The sequence below is a fragment of the Vipera berus genome (assembly GCF_964194415.1).
Source record: "Vipera berus genome assembly, chromosome: 13".
In the NCBI taxonomy this organism is placed as follows: domain Eukaryota; kingdom Metazoa; phylum Chordata; class Lepidosauria; order Squamata; family Viperidae; genus Vipera; species Vipera berus.
Genome location: NC_138216.1, coordinates 2475244 through 2493719, shown reverse-complemented (window position 1 = coordinate 2493719; position 18476 = coordinate 2475244). Strand labels below are relative to the sequence as shown.

General features: G+C 45.9%; 1 protein-coding gene across 5 annotated transcripts in view; it reads left to right on the top strand.

The window, feature by feature from the left end:
- TTYH3 (tweety family member 3) overlaps positions 1-18476 on the top strand; it is a 36316-nt gene that overhangs the window by 9975 nt on the left and 7865 nt on the right. For all 5 annotated transcript variants that reach the window (XR_014027824.1, XR_014027825.1, XR_014027826.1 and 2 more), the window contains exons 2-13: positions 2662-2831; positions 4184-4295; positions 4547-4767; positions 5260-5355; positions 5786-5858; positions 6772-6847; positions 9829-9884; positions 11250-11342; positions 11465-11557; positions 13148-13284; positions 14063-14239; positions 14963-15038. Coding sequence is in view for 2 of the 5 variants with exons in the window: in XM_081338501.1 (XP_081194627.1) it covers positions 2662-2831; positions 4184-4295; positions 4547-4767; positions 5260-5355; positions 5786-5858; positions 6772-6847; positions 9829-9884; positions 11250-11342; positions 11465-11557; positions 13148-13284; positions 14063-14239; positions 14963-15038 (1380 nt within the window). In the remaining 3 variants the exon portion in view is untranslated. The remainder of the gene's footprint in view (positions 1-2661; positions 2832-4183; positions 4296-4546; positions 4768-5259; positions 5356-5785; positions 5859-6771; positions 6848-9828; positions 9885-11249; positions 11343-11464; positions 11558-13147; positions 13285-14062; positions 14240-14962; positions 15039-18476) is intronic.

The window sequence follows — 18476 nt, the reverse complement described above, 5'->3', positions numbered from 1 at the left end:
TTGTGGGTCTACGACATACACACTCACTCCACCAACCATCTAAGGAATATGTGTGTGTGTGTGTGTGTGTGTGTGGGCCGGACAAAATTATTGGCACCCTTTCAAAATTGTGGGTAAACAAGATTGTTTCAAGCATGTAATGCTCCTTGAAACTCACCTGGGGCAAGTAACAGGTGCGGGCAATATAAAAATCACACCTGAAAGCAGATAAAAAGGAGAGAAGTTCACTTAGTCTTTGCATTGTGTGTCTGTGTGTGCCACACTAAGCATGGATAACAGACAGAGGAGAAGAGAACTGTCTGAGGATTTTGAGAACCAAAATTGTGGACAAATATCAACAATCTCAAGGTTACAAGTCCATCTCCAGAGATCTAGATTTGCCTTTGTCCACAGTGCGCAACATTATCAAGAGGTTTGCAACCCATGGCACTGTAGCGAATCTCCCTGGTCGTGGACGGAAGAGAAAAATTGATGAAAGGTTGCAACGCAGGATAGTCCGGATGGTGGATAAGCAGCCCCAAACAAGTTCCAAAGGAATGCAAGCTGTCCTGCAGGCTCAGGGAGCATCAGTGTCAGCGCGAACTATCCGTCGACATTTAAATGAAATGAAACGCCATGGCAGGAGACCCAGGGGGACCCCACTGCTGACACAGAGACATAAAAAAGCAAGATTACAGTTTGCCAAAATGTACTCGAGTAAGCCAAAATCCTTCTGGGAAAACGTCTTGTGGACAGATGAGAACAAGATAGAGCTTTTTGGTAAAGCACATCATTCTACTGTTTACCGAAAATGAAATGAGGTGTACAAAGAAAAGAACACAGTACCTACAGTGAAATGTGGTGGAGGTTCAATGATGTTTTGGGGTTGTTTTGCTGCCTCTGGCACTGGGTGCCTTGAATGTGTGCAAGGCATCATGAAATCTGAGGAATACCAAAGGATTTTGGGTCGCACTGTAGAGCCCAGTGCCAGAAAGCTGGGTTTGCGTCCGAGATCTTGGGTCTTCCAGCAGGACAATGACCCCAAACATATGTCAACAAGCACCCAGAAATGGATGACAAAAAAGCGCTGGAGAGTTCTGAAGTGGCCAGCAATCTGTCCAGATCTGAATCCCATTGCACACCTGTGGAGAGATCTTAAAATTGCTGTTGGGAAAAGGCGCCCTTCCAATAAGAGAGACCTGGAGCAGTTTGCAAAGGAAGAGTGGTCCAAAATTCTGGGTGAGAGGTGTAAGAAGCTTATTGATGGTTATAGGAAGCAACTGATTTCAGTTATTTTTTCCAAAGGGTGTGCAACCAAATATTAAGTTAAGGGTGCCAATAATTTTGTCCGGCCCATTTTTGGAGTTTTGTTTGACATTATGTCCAATTTGCTTTTTTTCCTCCCTTTTTTGTTGTGTTCCAATACACACAAAGGGAATAAAACTGTGTATAGCAAAACATGTGTTCCTGCAATACTTTTCAGTGAGAAATACTTGATTTTCTGGAAAAATTTCTGGGGTGCCAACAATTTCGGCCATGACTGTGTGTGTGTGTGTGTGTGTGTGTGTGTGTGTGTGTGTGTGTGTGTGTGTGTGTATATATATATATATATATATATATATATATATATATATATATATATATATATATATATATATATATATATATATATATATATATATATACATATATACATATATACATATATACATATATACATATATATATATATATATATACATATACATATACATATACATATACATATACATATACATATATATATATATATATATATATATATATATATATATATATATATATATATATACATATATATATACATACACACATACACACACACACAGGTGCTACAGATGTGTGTGTGTATATATATATGTGTGTGTGTGTGTGTATACAGGTGCTACAGATGTGATCCCTGTAAAAAAAAAGTCAAAGTTTTGATTACACATTTGACTTGACTTCTTTGATAGATTTTAACAGAATAACAGAGTTGGAAGGGACCTTGGAGGTCTTCTAGTCCAACCCCCTGCTCAAGCAGGAAACACTATAGCATCTCAGACAAATGGCTGTCCAGTTTCTTCTTAAAAACCTCCAGTATTGGAGCATCCACAACTTCTGGAGCCAAGCCGTTCCACCGATTAATTGTTCTCACTGTCAGGAAATTCCTCCTTAGTTCTAGGTTGCTTCTCTCCTTGATGAGTTTTCATCCAGTTGCTTCTTGTCCTGCCTTCAGGTGCTCTGGGAAATAGGCTGACACCCCCCTCCCCTTCCTTGTGGCAGCCCCTCAAATATTGGAGCACTGCTATCATGTCACCCCTAGTCCTTCTCTTCATTAAATTGGACATACCCAATTTATATTTTAGCCTCCAGCCCCCTGATCGTCTTTGTTGCTCTTCTCGTCTTGACCGCCCCCCCCCTCCCATGGATGACCCTGAATAGGAATACACATGTAGCCTAAAGTAATCTTCTCTTCAACTTTAAGGGAAAGAGTTTGGGCATTGTTAACTGTTTTAATGAGATTATAGGTAGACACGGATTTCCAACATTATCAGCAAGGTCTTCCCTAGTCACTCATTGTTCAGAATTGCTACCAATCATTGTCCAACTTGCATTGTGTAAGCTCCTGTTGCTTAACTCGATTTGTTATTAACTCTTCAGGCCTTGTTGCTGTTGGGAGCAGTCTCTTTGCTATGCCTCGCTCTGGATCTCCTGTTCCTCCTCTTTTACTCCTTCTGGCTGTGTTGTCACCATCGGAAGAGTGAAGAGCAACTGAATGCGGATTGTTGCTGTACGGCGTGGTGTGTCATCATTGCAACTCTAGTGTGCAGGTAAGTCTTAACCCATCTGAAGAACGATGGGCTGGAGACTTAACCAAGATGTAGTTGGGTTTCCTACAAGGAGCAGGACCCAGCCCATGTAACTCATCTGTTTGGATCCTCCTCCTCCTCCTCCTCCCCCCTTCTAGCACTGATGATGTTACCTAGTTTGGGTAATAAAACGTCTGCAAGAAAACAACCAAGCTCAGAGAGCGCTAGAACCCTTCATTTCGGCCCTGAGCTACACATTGGGACAAGTTTCCATCAACTTTCTTAACTGCCCTGCTGAGTTTGAACTTGTGGGGCTAACCGGGAGAGAAGGAAACCACTTGCCATTTGCAATGTGGTCAGCATGTCCTTGATAGATTTCGCAACCTGCACTCTTTTTTTTTTCTTTTCAGCTCTCCGGAAACGGGAGGGGAGGGTGGAACTTAAGAACAGGGGAACAAGAAGGCAGGAAGTAGGACCCAGATTGTTGGGGGCAATTAAGCTGACTTTGTAATAATGCCGCTTGGGGTGTGTGTGAAAGCCCTAACAAGCAGGCATATACATAGAATGAAGGCTACTGCTAAGCTTGTAAGCCGCCCTGAGTCTTCGGAGAAGGGCGGGATATAAATGTAATTAAAAAAAAAGTAGACACCACGAGATGGGGATGTGGAGTTGACTCGAATTGTAGACTTCTGTCTGTATCTTTGGGGGCGCCAGCAATATTGGATGGAGGAAGGAGAGGTTTTACATCTCGCCTCCAAATAGCACCTTCTCCTAGCGTTGAAGAATAAGGCGGTAATTAAATGTGAGAAATAGCTCGGTCCTCAAGAGTAACTTTGAGGTGTGGGCTGTGCTCAGAGGACTCAACGTGTGAAACACCTCTTAATTAAAGATGTATTATTATTATTATTATTATTATTATTATTATTATTATTATTATTATTATGCACCACCAAGGAAAGAAGGGGCTTCCCTAATCCTCCATTACCTGCCCGGCCATTCCTCTCCACAACACCCGCCCCCCCCTCTCTTTGTCACCCCCCCCCCCCTCCTTTGCTACTTGGAGACTCAGTATAGCCCAGAACTGTCTCTGAGGCGGATATTTATAGGTTGTGGGTATATAAGGAATTAATCATCAGGACCATATTTTTGTCACAGCTCTTCCAAGTCGGATAGCAAGAAGCAGAAGGAGAAGATGTGGTTTTTAACTCTTCCAGGCCTGGAGAAGAGGATATTTAATGCTCTGTTGCCAGGCATTTTCCCCTCTTTCTTCGTGGGTTATGTGCGAAGGAGGGGCAATAAAGATGGTCCTTGACTTAACCACAGTTTGTTTTGTGGCCGTTCGAAGTTATGTGTGGTCTTCTGTCTCTCTGCAGTGCTGGCATAGCAGTGGGCTTCTACGGGAACGGGGAGACCAGCGATGGCATCCACCGGGTGACATATTCCCTACGACATGCCAATCGCACAGTGGCCAGTGTCCAAGACCGGGTGAGTGGTTGTCTCCAAGGATTGGGGGGACAGGTCCAGAAGTGATAAAACCGTTGTCCTTAAAGTCTCATTGACTTGTGGGTTCTCTCCTTGATTGGTTTCCATCCATTGCACAATTCCATCCATTGAACAAGCTGAGGAAACACATTGAATATTGCTGCCTTAAGGTGCCCTCTCGCGAAGCCCAGCTTCAACTTACTTGTTGTCCTTCAAAGAATGCCAACTGAACACAGATCTCTCTGCACCTCCAGGTTTATGACACCGCCATTGCGCTAAACAAAACCGCAGAGCCCAATTTAGGAGACCTGGAGATAATATTCAGTAAGCAGACGCAGTATCTGCACGTGGTTCAAAAGCTCCAGGGACTTTTGGATGACCTGGTAAGACAAACCACAGAGATTCCTTTCTGGAAGAACCACCAGGTTTCATTAGAAGACTTGGCCATTCGTATTGACCTGTATGACTGGTACAGGTGAGTAGGATGTAACCCTGCTTTTATTTCATCTCTGTCTGGGGGTGGGGGGGGTCCACGAAGATGCTGGACAAATGAGGATGTCACTCCAGTGAGGGAGTCAGCTTTGGTCTAGCTGTAGTTTGATGAGGACGCCATTGAATGTATGACCTATATGTGGACGTATGACCTATGAGGGAATGTGCGACCCATAAAAAGTGTGGCTTCTTATGTAACCTACAGGCCAAGGTGGTTTGTTTTCTTTTCCCTATGGATGAAAATGTTTGGGAACACTGGTCAAAAATAATAATTAAGATCTGAATTGCCTTGAAAATGATGCTAAAAAGGCGGTTCGGAAACAATCAAGTCTTTGCACCGTTGACTTCTCAGAACCCAAAGATACTTACACACACTCCTGGAATCAATGGTCCTGTGACTTCTCCAAGCCTTGCCTATGATTTTTATACACACTTTTTTATGTCTTAACCACCTGTATAATTGCTTTCCCCATAGATGGTTGGGCTATCTGGGCCTGCTGATGTTCCATGTTGTGATATGTCTGCTGGTGCTATTTGGACTAATCAGGAACTCAAAGGCCATTCTCATTGGGTAAGTCGGTGGCAGGAAAAAGCACTTGAAGATCGTTAAAATCAATTCTTCTTCTGTTCTAATGGATGGTCTTCGTTTGGGAATCGTCCTCGTATCTTGGGCCAAGGCTGGGAACGTTTGACGTCGCAGGTTCTGGCCACTGAAGGAGGGAGTTTCATGGGAGGTTGGGATTCTCCCAACTTCTGCCAGATAACTTCGATTCTGTTTCCTTGCAAAGAAACCCAGAGCTGATAGGAATGTTGTCTTAAGAACGGCGGGGAGTTGCTTGTAAACAGCCGTGTCTTTAAACTGCCAGATGCAGCCAACTATCAATGCTTCTTTTTCCCCCCATTCTGTTTGAACTCTGAATTATAATCTTCAGGGCAGATTAAGCCATGGCAACTGGAGCCAACGTGTCCGGCCACTGAATCTGCTCCTTTTCCTCCTGCAGTGTGTGTCTTCTCGGGGTGCTGGCCCTAACGGTGAGCTGGGCGTCGCTGGGACTGGAGCTGGCGGTGGCTGTGGTGAGTATTTTAATTTCACCAAGCAAAAAAACGGCCCTCCTCACTGGCTCCCCTTCTCTGCTAGATGCTGAGCCCAAGAATTAGCTCACGGGAACTCGTCGTCACGGAACCACTATAAGCCACAATTGGTGGCTAAATCTGTTGGGTAAAGCCATTCAATTGTGTCTTCTTTGTTAAAGCCCCCTTTAAGCCAACGATTGCCTAATGCAGTGATTGACTGTGGCCCGTTGGCAGGTATTTTTGTACACCTAGCCTACATTACCTTCTCCCCCAAATTAATACAGATAATCTTCCACCTACAACCACAATAGGGCCCCCAGTTTGTGCTGCTAAGTGAAACATTTGTTAAGTGAAATTTGCCCCATTTTACAACCGTTGCTGCCACAGTTATTAAGTGAGTCATGTAATGGTTAAATTAGTAACACAGTTTTGTTAAATGAATCTGGCTTCCCCATTGATTACGCTTGTCAGAAGGTCGCAAAAGGGGATCACGTGACCTCCAGGGACACTGCAACAGTCATAAGTACAGGCCAGTTGCCGAGCCTCTGAATTTTGATCACGTGACCACGGGGCTGCCGCAACGGTGGTAGGTCTGGAAAACCACAGGTCGTAAGTCACCTTTTTCAGTGCTTTTGTAACTTTGAACAGTCACTAAACCAAGTTGGGGCATACTTGTAAAAGGATTCTTCCCCGCTCCAAATTATTGGAGGAACTTGGAGATTTGAGGAAAAAGAACTAACAAAGGATGCTCTGACTGCTGTTCTAGAAATTGTGCTTATAGAAACTAGCCAGATTCTGACACACAATATTATTCCTTCTTTCTAAAATGTGTTGGCTCTTTCCCACGTTGGAGAAGGCACCTGTTTTGCAGGGTGCGTGGCCAGCTGTGGCTTTTTTTTCTTTGCTGTTTTAGGGTTCTAGCGACTTTTGCATTAACCCTGATGCTTACGTGTCCAGGACGGTGGAAGCCTACAGCGTGCTGAATGCAGGTAAGAGAAATGGGCGGCTTTGGGTTTTTTAAGAGATCCGGGCAGACGTCGGAGGGATTTGAAAACCAAGGATTACAGAAAGCGTGGGTGGATCTGTGGTACGTTCCTTGGTGTTCTGCGCTTGAAATAGCAGGAAATGGAACAACGAAAAAAAGAAATTATAGGGACTGGTTTACGGCCATAACCGAGACGAGGATTTCCATTGCTAACATTTGTACCTGATTTTACAGTCGTCCTTTGCCACAGTTATTTAGACCAATCACTGCGGTTGTTAAGTAAATTGCTCGGTTGTTAAGTGAAGCTGACTTTCCCCATTGACTTGGCTGGGTGGAAAGGTCATCAAAAGGTGATCACACAACCTCAGTACCCCAGCACCCATCATAAATTCATGCCGATTGCCAAGCTCCTGACATTGATTACATGACCCCAGCGGTTGTAAGTGGGAGGACCAGTCATAAGTCCCTTTTTTTCAATGCCGTTGTAACTTCAGATCGTTGTTAAATGAATAGTTTAATAGTTAAGTTAAGGACTATCGGTATCCAGAAATACCTATTATTAAACATCCAAACCGCCAAATCAGACAAGAGTCTTTTGCACGAAAACTGAATTTATTTGTAAATTAGGTGCAAGTATATGCACGATGTTCTTCTGCTTCTTTTTTTTTATTGAAAAGTTTTACAATACATTTTAAGCATAAACTCCTTCCCTCCCCCTCCCCCCCAACTTCCCCTCCCTTCCCCTCCCCCCCAAACTTTCCCTCCCTCCCCCTCCCCCCCAAACTTTCCCTCCCTCCCCCTCCCCCCCAACTTCCCAGAGCTGAATACAAGGTATTGCCTCTAACAAACTTGAGCTAAAATATGCTAACCATCTATAAATACACTTTAAATCCTATCGCACTTTAACTACACTTAAACATAACTAAATAATAATACATCTTATAATTTTAATACTCATTCATATGCTAAATGAAATTTTTTAGTCCCATATTTATTCTGAATATAATCAATCCATGTTCTCCATTCCGAAATATATCTCTGTTGCGATTGTTCTTTCAAATATGCTGAAATTTTTGCCATTTCTGCCAAGTTTGAAACTTTTAAAGTCTACTCTTCTATAGTAGGCAGTTCCTCCTTCTTCCAGTATTGCGAAACCAAAAGTCTTGCTGCCGTTATTAAATTCAACATCAATTTAGTTTCTATAACGGTACAATCTGTAATAATACCCAAACCGCCAAATCAGACAGAGTCTTTTGCACGAAAACTGAATTTATTTGTAAATTTGGTGCAGATATATGCACGATGTGCTTCTGCTTCTTGTTGGTCAAGTTTTGGAATTTGGGAAGGAAGGACCGAAACAGCTCTTTCGGTTCTCCAGCTAGCAAAATGAGCCCGTCGGCATCTTATAAGGGTGTTTTGAACTTCAGCCAACCGTGGCCGTGCATTTCCTGGGCCTCTTGGAAAGAAATCACGCGGATTTTGCAGATTTTGCAAAGCCAACAAAAAGAAAAAGAGAGGATCTAATTCTAACCATGGGTTTTGCCTAACTTTCAAGCCTGTGATTGTTTTGGGTTGTGTGTGTGTGTGTGTGTGTGTTTTCCTTTCTTTCTCACAAGCAGGAGGGATGATGCCTTGAAATTAATGCTCATGTTTTTTTTTGTTCCCTTTGCTTTAGTACAGGGGTGTCCAAGCTTGGCAACTTTTAAGACCTGTGGACTTTAACTCCCAGAATAGCTGGAGAATTCTGGGGAAGACCTGTGGCCTTCAACTCCCATTTTTGGCTGGGGAATTCTGGGAATTGAAGTCCACAGGTCTTAAAGCTGCCAAACTTGAACCACTACATTTTAGGGTCTTTTTAAAGCTGCTGACGCCTCTCAAAAGACATTCTGAGAAACGTGGGTTGCAAAAAAAAAGCCTCCTCAGATAGGGCTGTTAAATTATTTATGTCTTCTCCAAAAGAGTGGGGGCAGAGAAGGAGAAGAATGGTAGAGGAGGGGGAGAGGAAGAATGGGAGGGAGGAGGAGAGGGGGAAGGGATGATGGAGAAAGAGGAGGAGAAGGAGAGGGAGAAGGAATGGTAGAGGAGGAGGAGGAGAAGGAGAGGGAGAAAGAGAAGGAATGGTGGAGAAAGGAGGAGAAGGAATGATGGAGAAAGAGGAGGAGAAGGAGAGGGAGAAGGAATGGTGGAGGAGGAGAAGAAATGGTGGAGAAGGAAGAGGAGGAGGAAAGGGTAAAGGCGAAGGAATGGTGGAGAAGAAGTGAGAGGAAGAAGTCTGTGACGTCCTTTTCTCATAAACGTCTATTTTTATCGGAGTGGATCTGTCTACGTGCATTGAGACCAAATTCCCAAGAAAGGGCAGCCTGCCCAGGTTTTTCATAATGAAGCCGCTCTTCCTTAGAACACCCCAAGTTCCCTCTAATAAGGAGGAAAAAGCACAGTGGGTGGAAACATAATTCAAAGAGTCCATCGCCCCACGCTGGACCTGAGCTTTATCATTATCAGATGAAGGCAGATGTGAAAATCCCCAGTGGGAGCGAAAATGGGACTCGTTATTTTGGCAGGCTGATCGTGGCTTTTGGCACTTCAAATGGCCAACAGATTTGAAGCCGGTCGGTATGCTTAGGAGGGCGCTGGCTTTTCGTGCCTCCCTGATACACATTTCCTGGTAAAATGCATGGGAAAATCTCATTGGGGGGGGGCAAACCCACTTCGGGTTAGGGTTAAGTCTCCACGAATTCGGACAGCAAAATGGACATCGGGAACGGATTCGTAGTCTATCTCTATTCATCGGAGGGCGTTGACTTTTCAAGCCCGCCTTGTCTACATTCCCTTGTAAAACACATGGGAAACACTTGAAACAGTCTTCTAAGATATCCCATTGCAGCTTGTCCGTAACCAAACTCATTTACTTCTTCAAGAGTAGTATAATGTAATCAAGTCACTTACAAGCCTCGATTGATAATTCTCAGTTGAACCTTTTGATAGATACGTTGAACTATTACCTGGTCTGTGGTGCTGGCTACCCCAATCCATTCCAGCAGGTGAGTATCCTCAAGTTACATGCTTGGAACGTGGCATCCAGTGTTTGTCACCGCGATCTAAAAAAAAAGATGTCGGGTCTATAGAAAGCGTGCAGAGAAGAGCAACAGAGATGGTTAGGGTCATTTTACCGACCTTGGAAGGATGGAAGGCTGAGTCAACCTTCAGCAGGTCAGGATCGAACTGCTGGCAGTGGGCAGAGTCAGCCTGCAATGCCGCCTTCTAACCACTGCGCCACCACAGCTCTTCATAACCGAAAGTCTTTGTAGCAGACCACGTGGCTGGCGTTCTCCTAAATGCCAGCGTGTGGTTTTTTTTCCCAATCTGATCAAAAGCAGCATCTTGCCAGCTGGAATGAAAGAGATGGGGAACAGAAGGGCTGGCTGTCAAAAGAAATGTCATACTAGTATGACGAGATAAAGGCGACGAAAGGGGGGGGAGGGCTGCTAATTAAGTTGAAACTTTTGAGGTGGTCGCACAGCTGTCTTCCTTGGCAGGACACCATTTTAAAAAAAAACAACCCCTCTTTTGCTCTTCTCAAAACCCTCCCAATCTTCTTTTTTGAATTGAAAGACCTAAGAGGCAGGTAAACGGGAAGAATAAAACCATTTCCAATGATTGGTTACAGCTTTCCTTCAAGGACAGTCGGATGGCTTGGTTAGAGGGACTGGTTCGTGCTTTGTTACCGAAGGAGAATTTGAAACCCGTGTTCTCCTTCCTGTACTTTGGGTCTGTTGGCTCACTAACTTGCCAAACTCACGGCTTTCTTGCAACAGTCAATAATCCACGCTAGCTGATGTTTCAAGAATTTAGGAGAACAGCCATTAAAATGCACCCAGTGCATGCAGGCTAGCTGGAACCAGTGGAAGAGAGTATAGCTCCGGGTTGAACTGTGGGGTCCTTGGTGCTCTCTGAGCTTGGTGGTTTTCTTGCAGACGTCTCATGACCCAACTGGGGAACATTATCAGTATTAGAAGAAAGGGGAGGTTGCAGAGAGGAGGAGGAGGAGGAGGACTGTGGGGTCCTTGGTGCTCTCTGAGCTTGGTGGTTTCTTGCAGACGTCTCATGACCCAACTGGGGAACATTATCAGTATTAGAAGAAAAGGGAGGTTGCAGAGAGGAGGAGGACTGTGGGGTCCTTGGTGCTCTCTAAATTTGGCTGCTTTCTTGCAAATGTTTCATGACCCAACTAGGTAACATCATCGGTGCCAGAAAGGAGTAGGGACAAACTTCTAGCACTGAAGATGTTACCTACTTGGGTCACGAAACGTCTGCAAGAAAGCCCCCAAACTCAGTGAGCACCAAGGGCTACACAGACTAGCTGGACTTGACTTGAAAGACTGAAGCATTATTCCTGTGTTGAGCAGAAGCTGTCAGCGAGCCACAAAGCCTTGGTAGAAATGCAGGATGATGTTCTGGAGCTCCTAAAGTTGGCCGTTAAGGAATATCCTACCTCTAAGGTAAGGCTGGGATCCAGTCTTTGAAAGGCTGGTGTTCCGTGCTTCATTTTCGCCCTGCGGTCCCGCTAGCTGAAAAAGCCCAACAGTGACGCCGAACGTCTTCCTCTCCTCTCGATCCACAGGAGCACCTGACTCGGGTTCAAGTCGTGCTGAACTCCACAGAAGTCAACCTGCAGCATCTGACCGCCTTGGTTGACTGTCGGAGTTTTCATTTGGTGAGTCCGGCGGAAGGAGGGCCAACGTGAGGAAACGTCCGCCTCGCCCTCAACCGCTTTAAGACGAAGGGTGGACTTCAACTCCCAGAAGCTTGGCTAGCTGTGGAATTCTGGGAATTGAAGTCCACCCACCTTGCAGTTGACTGAGCTTGAGAAAGGCTGCGGTAGGGCCGGGTGGCTGCAGAGCTGTGTTTGAAGGACATCAAGAAGAGCAGGTTGACTGGAGAAGGTCAACAGAGATGGTTTGCCCTTCCCTCTTCAAAGAAGAAAAACAAAAGTTGAGCCACGATAATTCCTGAATGTCACCCAGGAACCGACACTCCTTCTGTGGTCAGTCTTATCTCCTAGAGGAGTCTGGTGGCCTTCAAAAAAAAATCCCTCCTGTGTCAGCCAGCTAGCTTTTCCTTCTCATCCTTGGCTAGTCTGGCCTTGGAGGACGACTCTCTGCAGAATCGGAGGAGGAGGTGGAGGACCAGGACACCTTCTCAAACACACGTCTTCGTTCAAGTCTTGAAGGAAATTACGCTCCAGCCCAGGATGCCTTGGGCATGTTCTGTTCTGACGAGTCCTCTTAAGATCCAACCTTGTTATCTAGAGATTGGAGGAAAAACCCAAGAACGGGATCAGGCTGTGGCAGAGATGCGGTTTAACCTCCTCGTTGCCATGCAACGGCTCCTCTCGGCACATCTGGCGTAATCTCGAGATGTGCCGGAGAACCGAGAAGCCCTTCAAAGGAAGCAGAAAAAGGGCCCGCTTTGTAATCTGCAGCCAGCCGAACGTTCGAAGCCACAACTGGACTGAAAAACAAATGCGACCGACAGCCGGTCCTCGCATTTACAACAAATTGCTGCATTCCCACGGTCAGGCGGTCCAGAATTCTGGTGCTTGGCAACCGGTGTGTGTTTACCACAGCAATTGCAGCGCGCGCGTGTGCACACACACACACACACACTGCAGTCTCATGCATTGCCCTTTGCAGCTTTCCCAGAGGGCCTTCCAACCAGCAAAGTGAATGGGACAAGCCCGATCTGCTTAAGAAAAACGTGGCTCGTTTCACGACCACAGCGGTTTGCCTAACCACGACAAAAAAAAAGACATAAAATTGAACACGACCCACTTAACGACTGCCTTTCTTAGCGGGGGGGATCCCATTTGGGGGGATTGTAAGACGAGAACAACCTGCCTGTCAAGGACGCACAGAGTGGTTCAGACACCCAAATCTTGGGAATACAGGCAGCTGTTGAGTTACAACTGCAAGAGAGCCCGTTTTTGTTGTTGTTGTTGCTAAGTGAGACGTCGGTGAAGTGAATTTTGCCCCATTTTATCGCCTTTCCTGCCACGGTTTGTTAAGTGATTCTGACTTCCCCCTTGACTTTGCTGGTCAGAAGGTCGCAATTGACCCCCGGGATACTGCAACCGTCATAAGCACATGTCAGTTGCCAAGCCTCTCTGTATTTTGATCACGTGACCAGGAGGATGCTGCAACGGTCATAAGTGTGAAAAACGTTCATACGTTACTTCTTACCCTCACTAAATGTACTGCTGTAAGTCGAGAACTACCTTGTAATGTATTTATCTCCCTTTTTTAAGGATTATGTCCAGGCTCTGACTGGCTTCTGTTACGATGGGGTGGAAGGGCTGATCTACCTGGTCCTTTTTTCCTTCGTCACGGCTCTGATGTTCAGCTCTATAGTGTGTAGTGTCCCACACACCTGGCAGCAGAAGAGGTAGGTGTGCAAAAAAATAAAAAAAAATGGGGGAGAGAGACAGAGACAGTAGCCCGTGTTAAGACCGGCTTATGAATTCTGGTTTTGCATATTCAGTCCACCTAATGGCATCATCCTAGCTGACGGTATGGATTATATATTTAGGGCGCCCCTTCCCTGATCTCTGCAGGCTCCATAAAAGACATTAAAATAGAAATGGCAAGGTTTCAGGAGGAATGACTCCTAAGGATGACCAGGATGGTTGTGTTGCACGTACAACTTTTTTTAAAAAAAACACCGCTTCTTCAGGGTAGGGAGAAGTCAGTGTGCGTTTACAAAGGACCAGGACTACATTTGTACAGCCACAGCTGACATCTTCATGCTTCTGATCAACCTTCCCCCCTCCACTTTCTGCAGCTGCCAAACGTGGAGCCTGCTTGCAGTTGCGGGAGATGTGTCATCTCTGACTCACAATTTGCGTTCTGTAGCAACAGTAGACTGCCCCCTTGTGGCGTTGGTTGCAAATGAGCCGGTCTGGAAGCCAGATCTTTTTTTTAGGCTGGTAGTCTCCTTAAATGACAGAATAACAGAGTTTGGAAGGGACCCTGGAGGTCTTCCAGTCCAACCCCCCCACCCCTGCTCAGACAGGAGACCCTGTGCCATTTCAGACAAACGGTTGTCCAGGCTCTTCTGAAAAACCTCCAGGGATGGAGCACCCACAACTTCTGGTGGCAAGCCGTTCCGGTGGCTAATTGTTCTCACTGTCGGGATTTTTTTTTCTCCATTTCTTCTGCACCAGGAGCACCGAAGACGATGGAGTGGAAGAATCAACAGCTCAAGGGAACCGGCAAACTCACGACAACTTGTACAGGGTCCACATGCCGAGTCTCTACAGCTGTGGCAGCAGTTACGGCAGCGAAACCAGCATCCCGGCAGCCGCACATACCGTCAGCAATGCTCCCGTCACAGAGTACATGTGAGTGGGGGAGGGGGGGGCGCTCCGGGTTTGCAGCTGAGGGTCCCAGCTTGGTTGTCTTGGCTACAAAGCTGCAGCTAGCTGAGGGTCGACCACAATGCAGTATGTAGAACAAGAGTGGACCGAATCAGATAACCCAGATTCCCCACATCTTAGCCTCTCTCTTGATCTAGATCAGGGGTACCCAAACCTGGCCCCTTTAAGACCGGTGGGCTTCAATTCCAGCACGGCTGGCTGAGGAATTCTGGGAGCTGAAGTCCACAGGTCTTCCAAGCGGCCAAGTTTGGAGACCCCCTTCTGACCCTGATTGGATTCCTAGAAGCTGCATGGAGATGGGCAGCTAAGAAATGCAAACTATAAATAAATGAACAAGTTCTGGCACCCAGAACTAATGTAAGATGACGTCATTCATCAGACACCCCTGATTTTAATCATTCTGGGTTGTGGAGCTAATCAGAATCGAGGCGGCCAATTTTGTGGCTGGCACCGTCCACCAACTTCAGAAAGCACGGGAAGAACGTCGGAGGCTGTTAGCTGAGTTTCAAATCGATGCTTCTCAACCTGGGCGTGGTGTGGAATTGAGAGGTGTGGAATTCAACTCCCAGAATTCCCCAGCCCTCTTGCTTTTCCAAGAGGAGAGAGCACGCCTTTCCCGTCAGCCGCCCTCGAGATCTTGAATAACATCACATTCCCAAGTTCTCAATATGATTCTCTTGCCCCCAGGACCCAGAACACCAATTTCCAGAATCCCCGTTGTGAGAACACTCCTCTGATCGGCCGGGAATCTCCACCTCCTTCTGTAAGTCTTCCTGTTTGGAAAGGGTAAAACCACCATCTTTACAAAGAGCTGCTGAGTCTTTTCATCCTACAAGGGTCTGATTCACCAACCAAAGAGAGAAGCCCACCCACTCACTTCTCATCTTTAAGTATGGAACCCTATCTTATGGCGGACACCTTTACCTTAACTCACCTGCAAAACACACCCAGAAAATAAACATTATTGTGGTGATGGGACCTCCACGGAGTTGTGGACCGTGAACAGAGTTATGCAGAGGTCTCATATCCTGAAATGAGCCGGTAATGTTTGGCCACGGGGCATGTGGAATTATGGTGACACCCAATTCTGCTTTGAAGGAAAGATAGAAACATGTTTCATTCTCTATTTGATTTCATTTTGGGTTTTAATATTCATAATTTCCTTCTTTGCGGGAGAGAGAATTCGATTTCCAGAAAGAAAAACCATGTATTTCATGGAAGATTCTCTTTGGGCAAGACAATATGATTACAAAAAACCCCCAAACCCTGATTTTATTTCTGCTTTAATTTCCCGAGCTGCAATCTTATATCTCAATTTATTCAATACTGTGTGCTGCTGGTCCCGGCGCAACAATTCTTCTGCCAGCATGGAATATTTTTCAAAGGGATCAGTGATATTTTATGCCTTCGGTATATTAAAAGAACAAAAGCTTTTTTTTAAAGGAAAAAAATGGGTGGTCTTGTAGAAGAGATTTTAGTCTTGTTAAGAGAAAGCAGATGCTTAGACCAGCAGTTCAAGCCATAATTAGAAATATGTGCAGTTATTCTGAGCCGCTTGGATTTCAGAAAGATTCAAGCTGTTAGCGTTTTAGAGCCAATTCTTTTTTTTTGGGGGGGGGGGGAAATGTTTATTCTTCTGACTATACATATGGTGGTGATGGAATCTGTTGCTACAGGTGTTTGGACACCTTCAGTACAACCTATTAAAAGTGTCATAGTTCCTTGTGGGCAGAACGTAGTGGTAGAGTTTTTTTCTACTCCATTGGCCAAAAAAACCCACAAACTAATCCTAATTCTCAGAAGATTGGAAAGAAGCAGTTGTGGTCTTCAAGACATCTCTAGCAGTGTTGTGTTCTAGACCTGGAAGGAAAGAAAGATGGACGTTCAAAGAGGGAAAGAGCTTCAGGTTGATATAATGGGATTGCTACGGTGTGTCTTAGTTCAGGACCTGGGATGTAGAGATACGTTTGGTGTCCTACCTCAACATATAAGAAGACGGGCATTGCCACCACGATAGAAGGTGTAGCACCAGCACCTTTTGAGTTTTATCTTAGGGTGGTCCATGCTTTGGAGGTTGAGGGGAAGAGGTACTTATAGAAATGGAAGTGTTCTTCTGTAGCACTCAGAGGTGATGTGAAACTTCAGGTGTGAAAGAGGTAAACACCATGTAAATGGGACTGGAGTCTTCTTTCTTAGTAGGCAACCCTTGGCTTTGTGGAAATGTAGCCTTGTCAAGAGAACCAGTAGGTGACTTGGCCAAACCATGCTCCACCAGCTTCTCCAATGAGATCAGAGTTGGCTAAGGCATGCCGAATTGGACCCAAATCCAAGTTGGTGTTTGCTGACACCCAGTCACGAGATCCACCCATAAGTGGGTTCTGAACGAAGGCAGAGTAGAGTAGCACTCCTCAAGATTCATTCCTTTTTTGGTTCAACCTGTGGAAGCCAACTTCTCCCCTAGGGCAAGCGTTGTCTTCTTCATCGTTTGTCTCTCTCTCTCTCTTTTTTTGTCCCCCGAGTCATCCCTTCTTTCCTTTGCCTCCCCTTCCTGTCTCCGAGGTCTGTTCTTCAAGGATGGTAGCCTTGACCCCCGTCATTGACATTCCCACCGCAACGGGTCACGTAGTTGCACTGTGTTTTTCATGCACGTTGAGGCTGCACTCTCTCTCTCTTTTTCTCTCTCTTTTCCTCCTGCATCATCACAGTTGTATTTGGCTGCCATGGAGAGTAGCAGCCATATGAGCTGGCAGCTTAAGCCCTCGGACAGTGCTCGGACCTACTGGTAGCAAGCAGCGCCCGCAAAAACGGAACAGGTACTGAAAAATAAGGTCCTTCTCGCTGGATGCCCACTCACCCACCCGATCCTGCCATCCTGCACTTACTTCCTCAGGCCACCTGCCCAAGACTCCACGTATCCTCTCCCTGCACTTCCCCACCTGTCCTTCTCCTAGCCAGGGTTGATGCCCTACTGCTCCGTCTTAGATGGGCCTCCCCCCTCTTTTCATGGCAAAGCCCCTTGCAGTCCTTGCAGCCATTAAGAATCAAAGCCCCCCCCCTCCCTTGAAGAGGAACCAGAAGCTTTGCGACCCAAAAGAAGCCCACTCTTTGGCCGTCTTGGGAACTTCAAGTTGGAGACCGCCAAGGATCTGAAACTGGATTGGTTAGGCATCTTGCCCGTTGGAGTCCCCCAGGTCGCTCAGCTAGCTTAGCTCGCCGAAACGCAGCAGGTCTGCCTGACCGCCAAACCCTTATTTGTCTCTCCCCAAATCTCCTTGCCTTTGCGTCACGGTTTCTGCCGTGCGTTCTTTGTGTGTGTTTTAAGATAATAAAAGTTGATTGATTGGTTTAAGTCGTGTCTATAGCTGCCCATCTCGCCACTGAGATTCAGGGCAGCGTACGATGCTGAAAACCAGTCATTGGAAACCATGTGCCAGGGTGCCCGAGGGAGTGTCACAAAATTGCTGACAGAAGCGTCTCCTTACAAATTTTTAAACCCAGAGTCCTTAAGATTCAGCCAGCTGGGTTTTGAAATTGCCTCCCTGCAGAATTGCATAGCTCTAAAAACAGCTTTTTCTTTCTACCTGACTTAGCCACTGGTGAACCGCCTTCAGAGATGCAGCCGCGTAGACGTAGCCTTGCTTGTCATTTTGAATCCTACCCCCAGGTTAAACTGGGAGGGAGTTTAATTTGGTGCGCCCTCCTGGAGAGAAACTAGCTAACCCAGTGGCAAAGTTTTGTTCTTATTTATCTTAGAAGCTGGGGGTTGTTGCCCTTGTTTTATAAGGTGCAGCAAATAGGGGTTGTTTGAATGGGTTGGTCCACGAGCCACATCGTAGCCTAGTTTTGTTCATCAGGCTGACCGATTCCATGTCTCCCAAGTGGGTGCTGCCTCTTAGTTCCAGCTTCCGTAAGGTAGAAGTAAACCTTGAGTATGGGAGCTACCAACAGTCTACTGATCCTCCAAGCTCCGCCACTGATGACAAGACACAGCTGCCTGGTAACCGAGAAGACCAGGCATTGCTCATTGTTCTTCGTCTGCTGCTCATCTCCCACAATATGGCTAATGACATCTTCTCGATACACACAGATCCTGTGGAATTCCACCAAGAGTTAGATATAGTCCTTCAGATGTACCCCTCAATCCAGATGAGTTGAGGATCCTACAGCGAGAAACATCTGGTCCTCCAGAAAACAGTAGTCT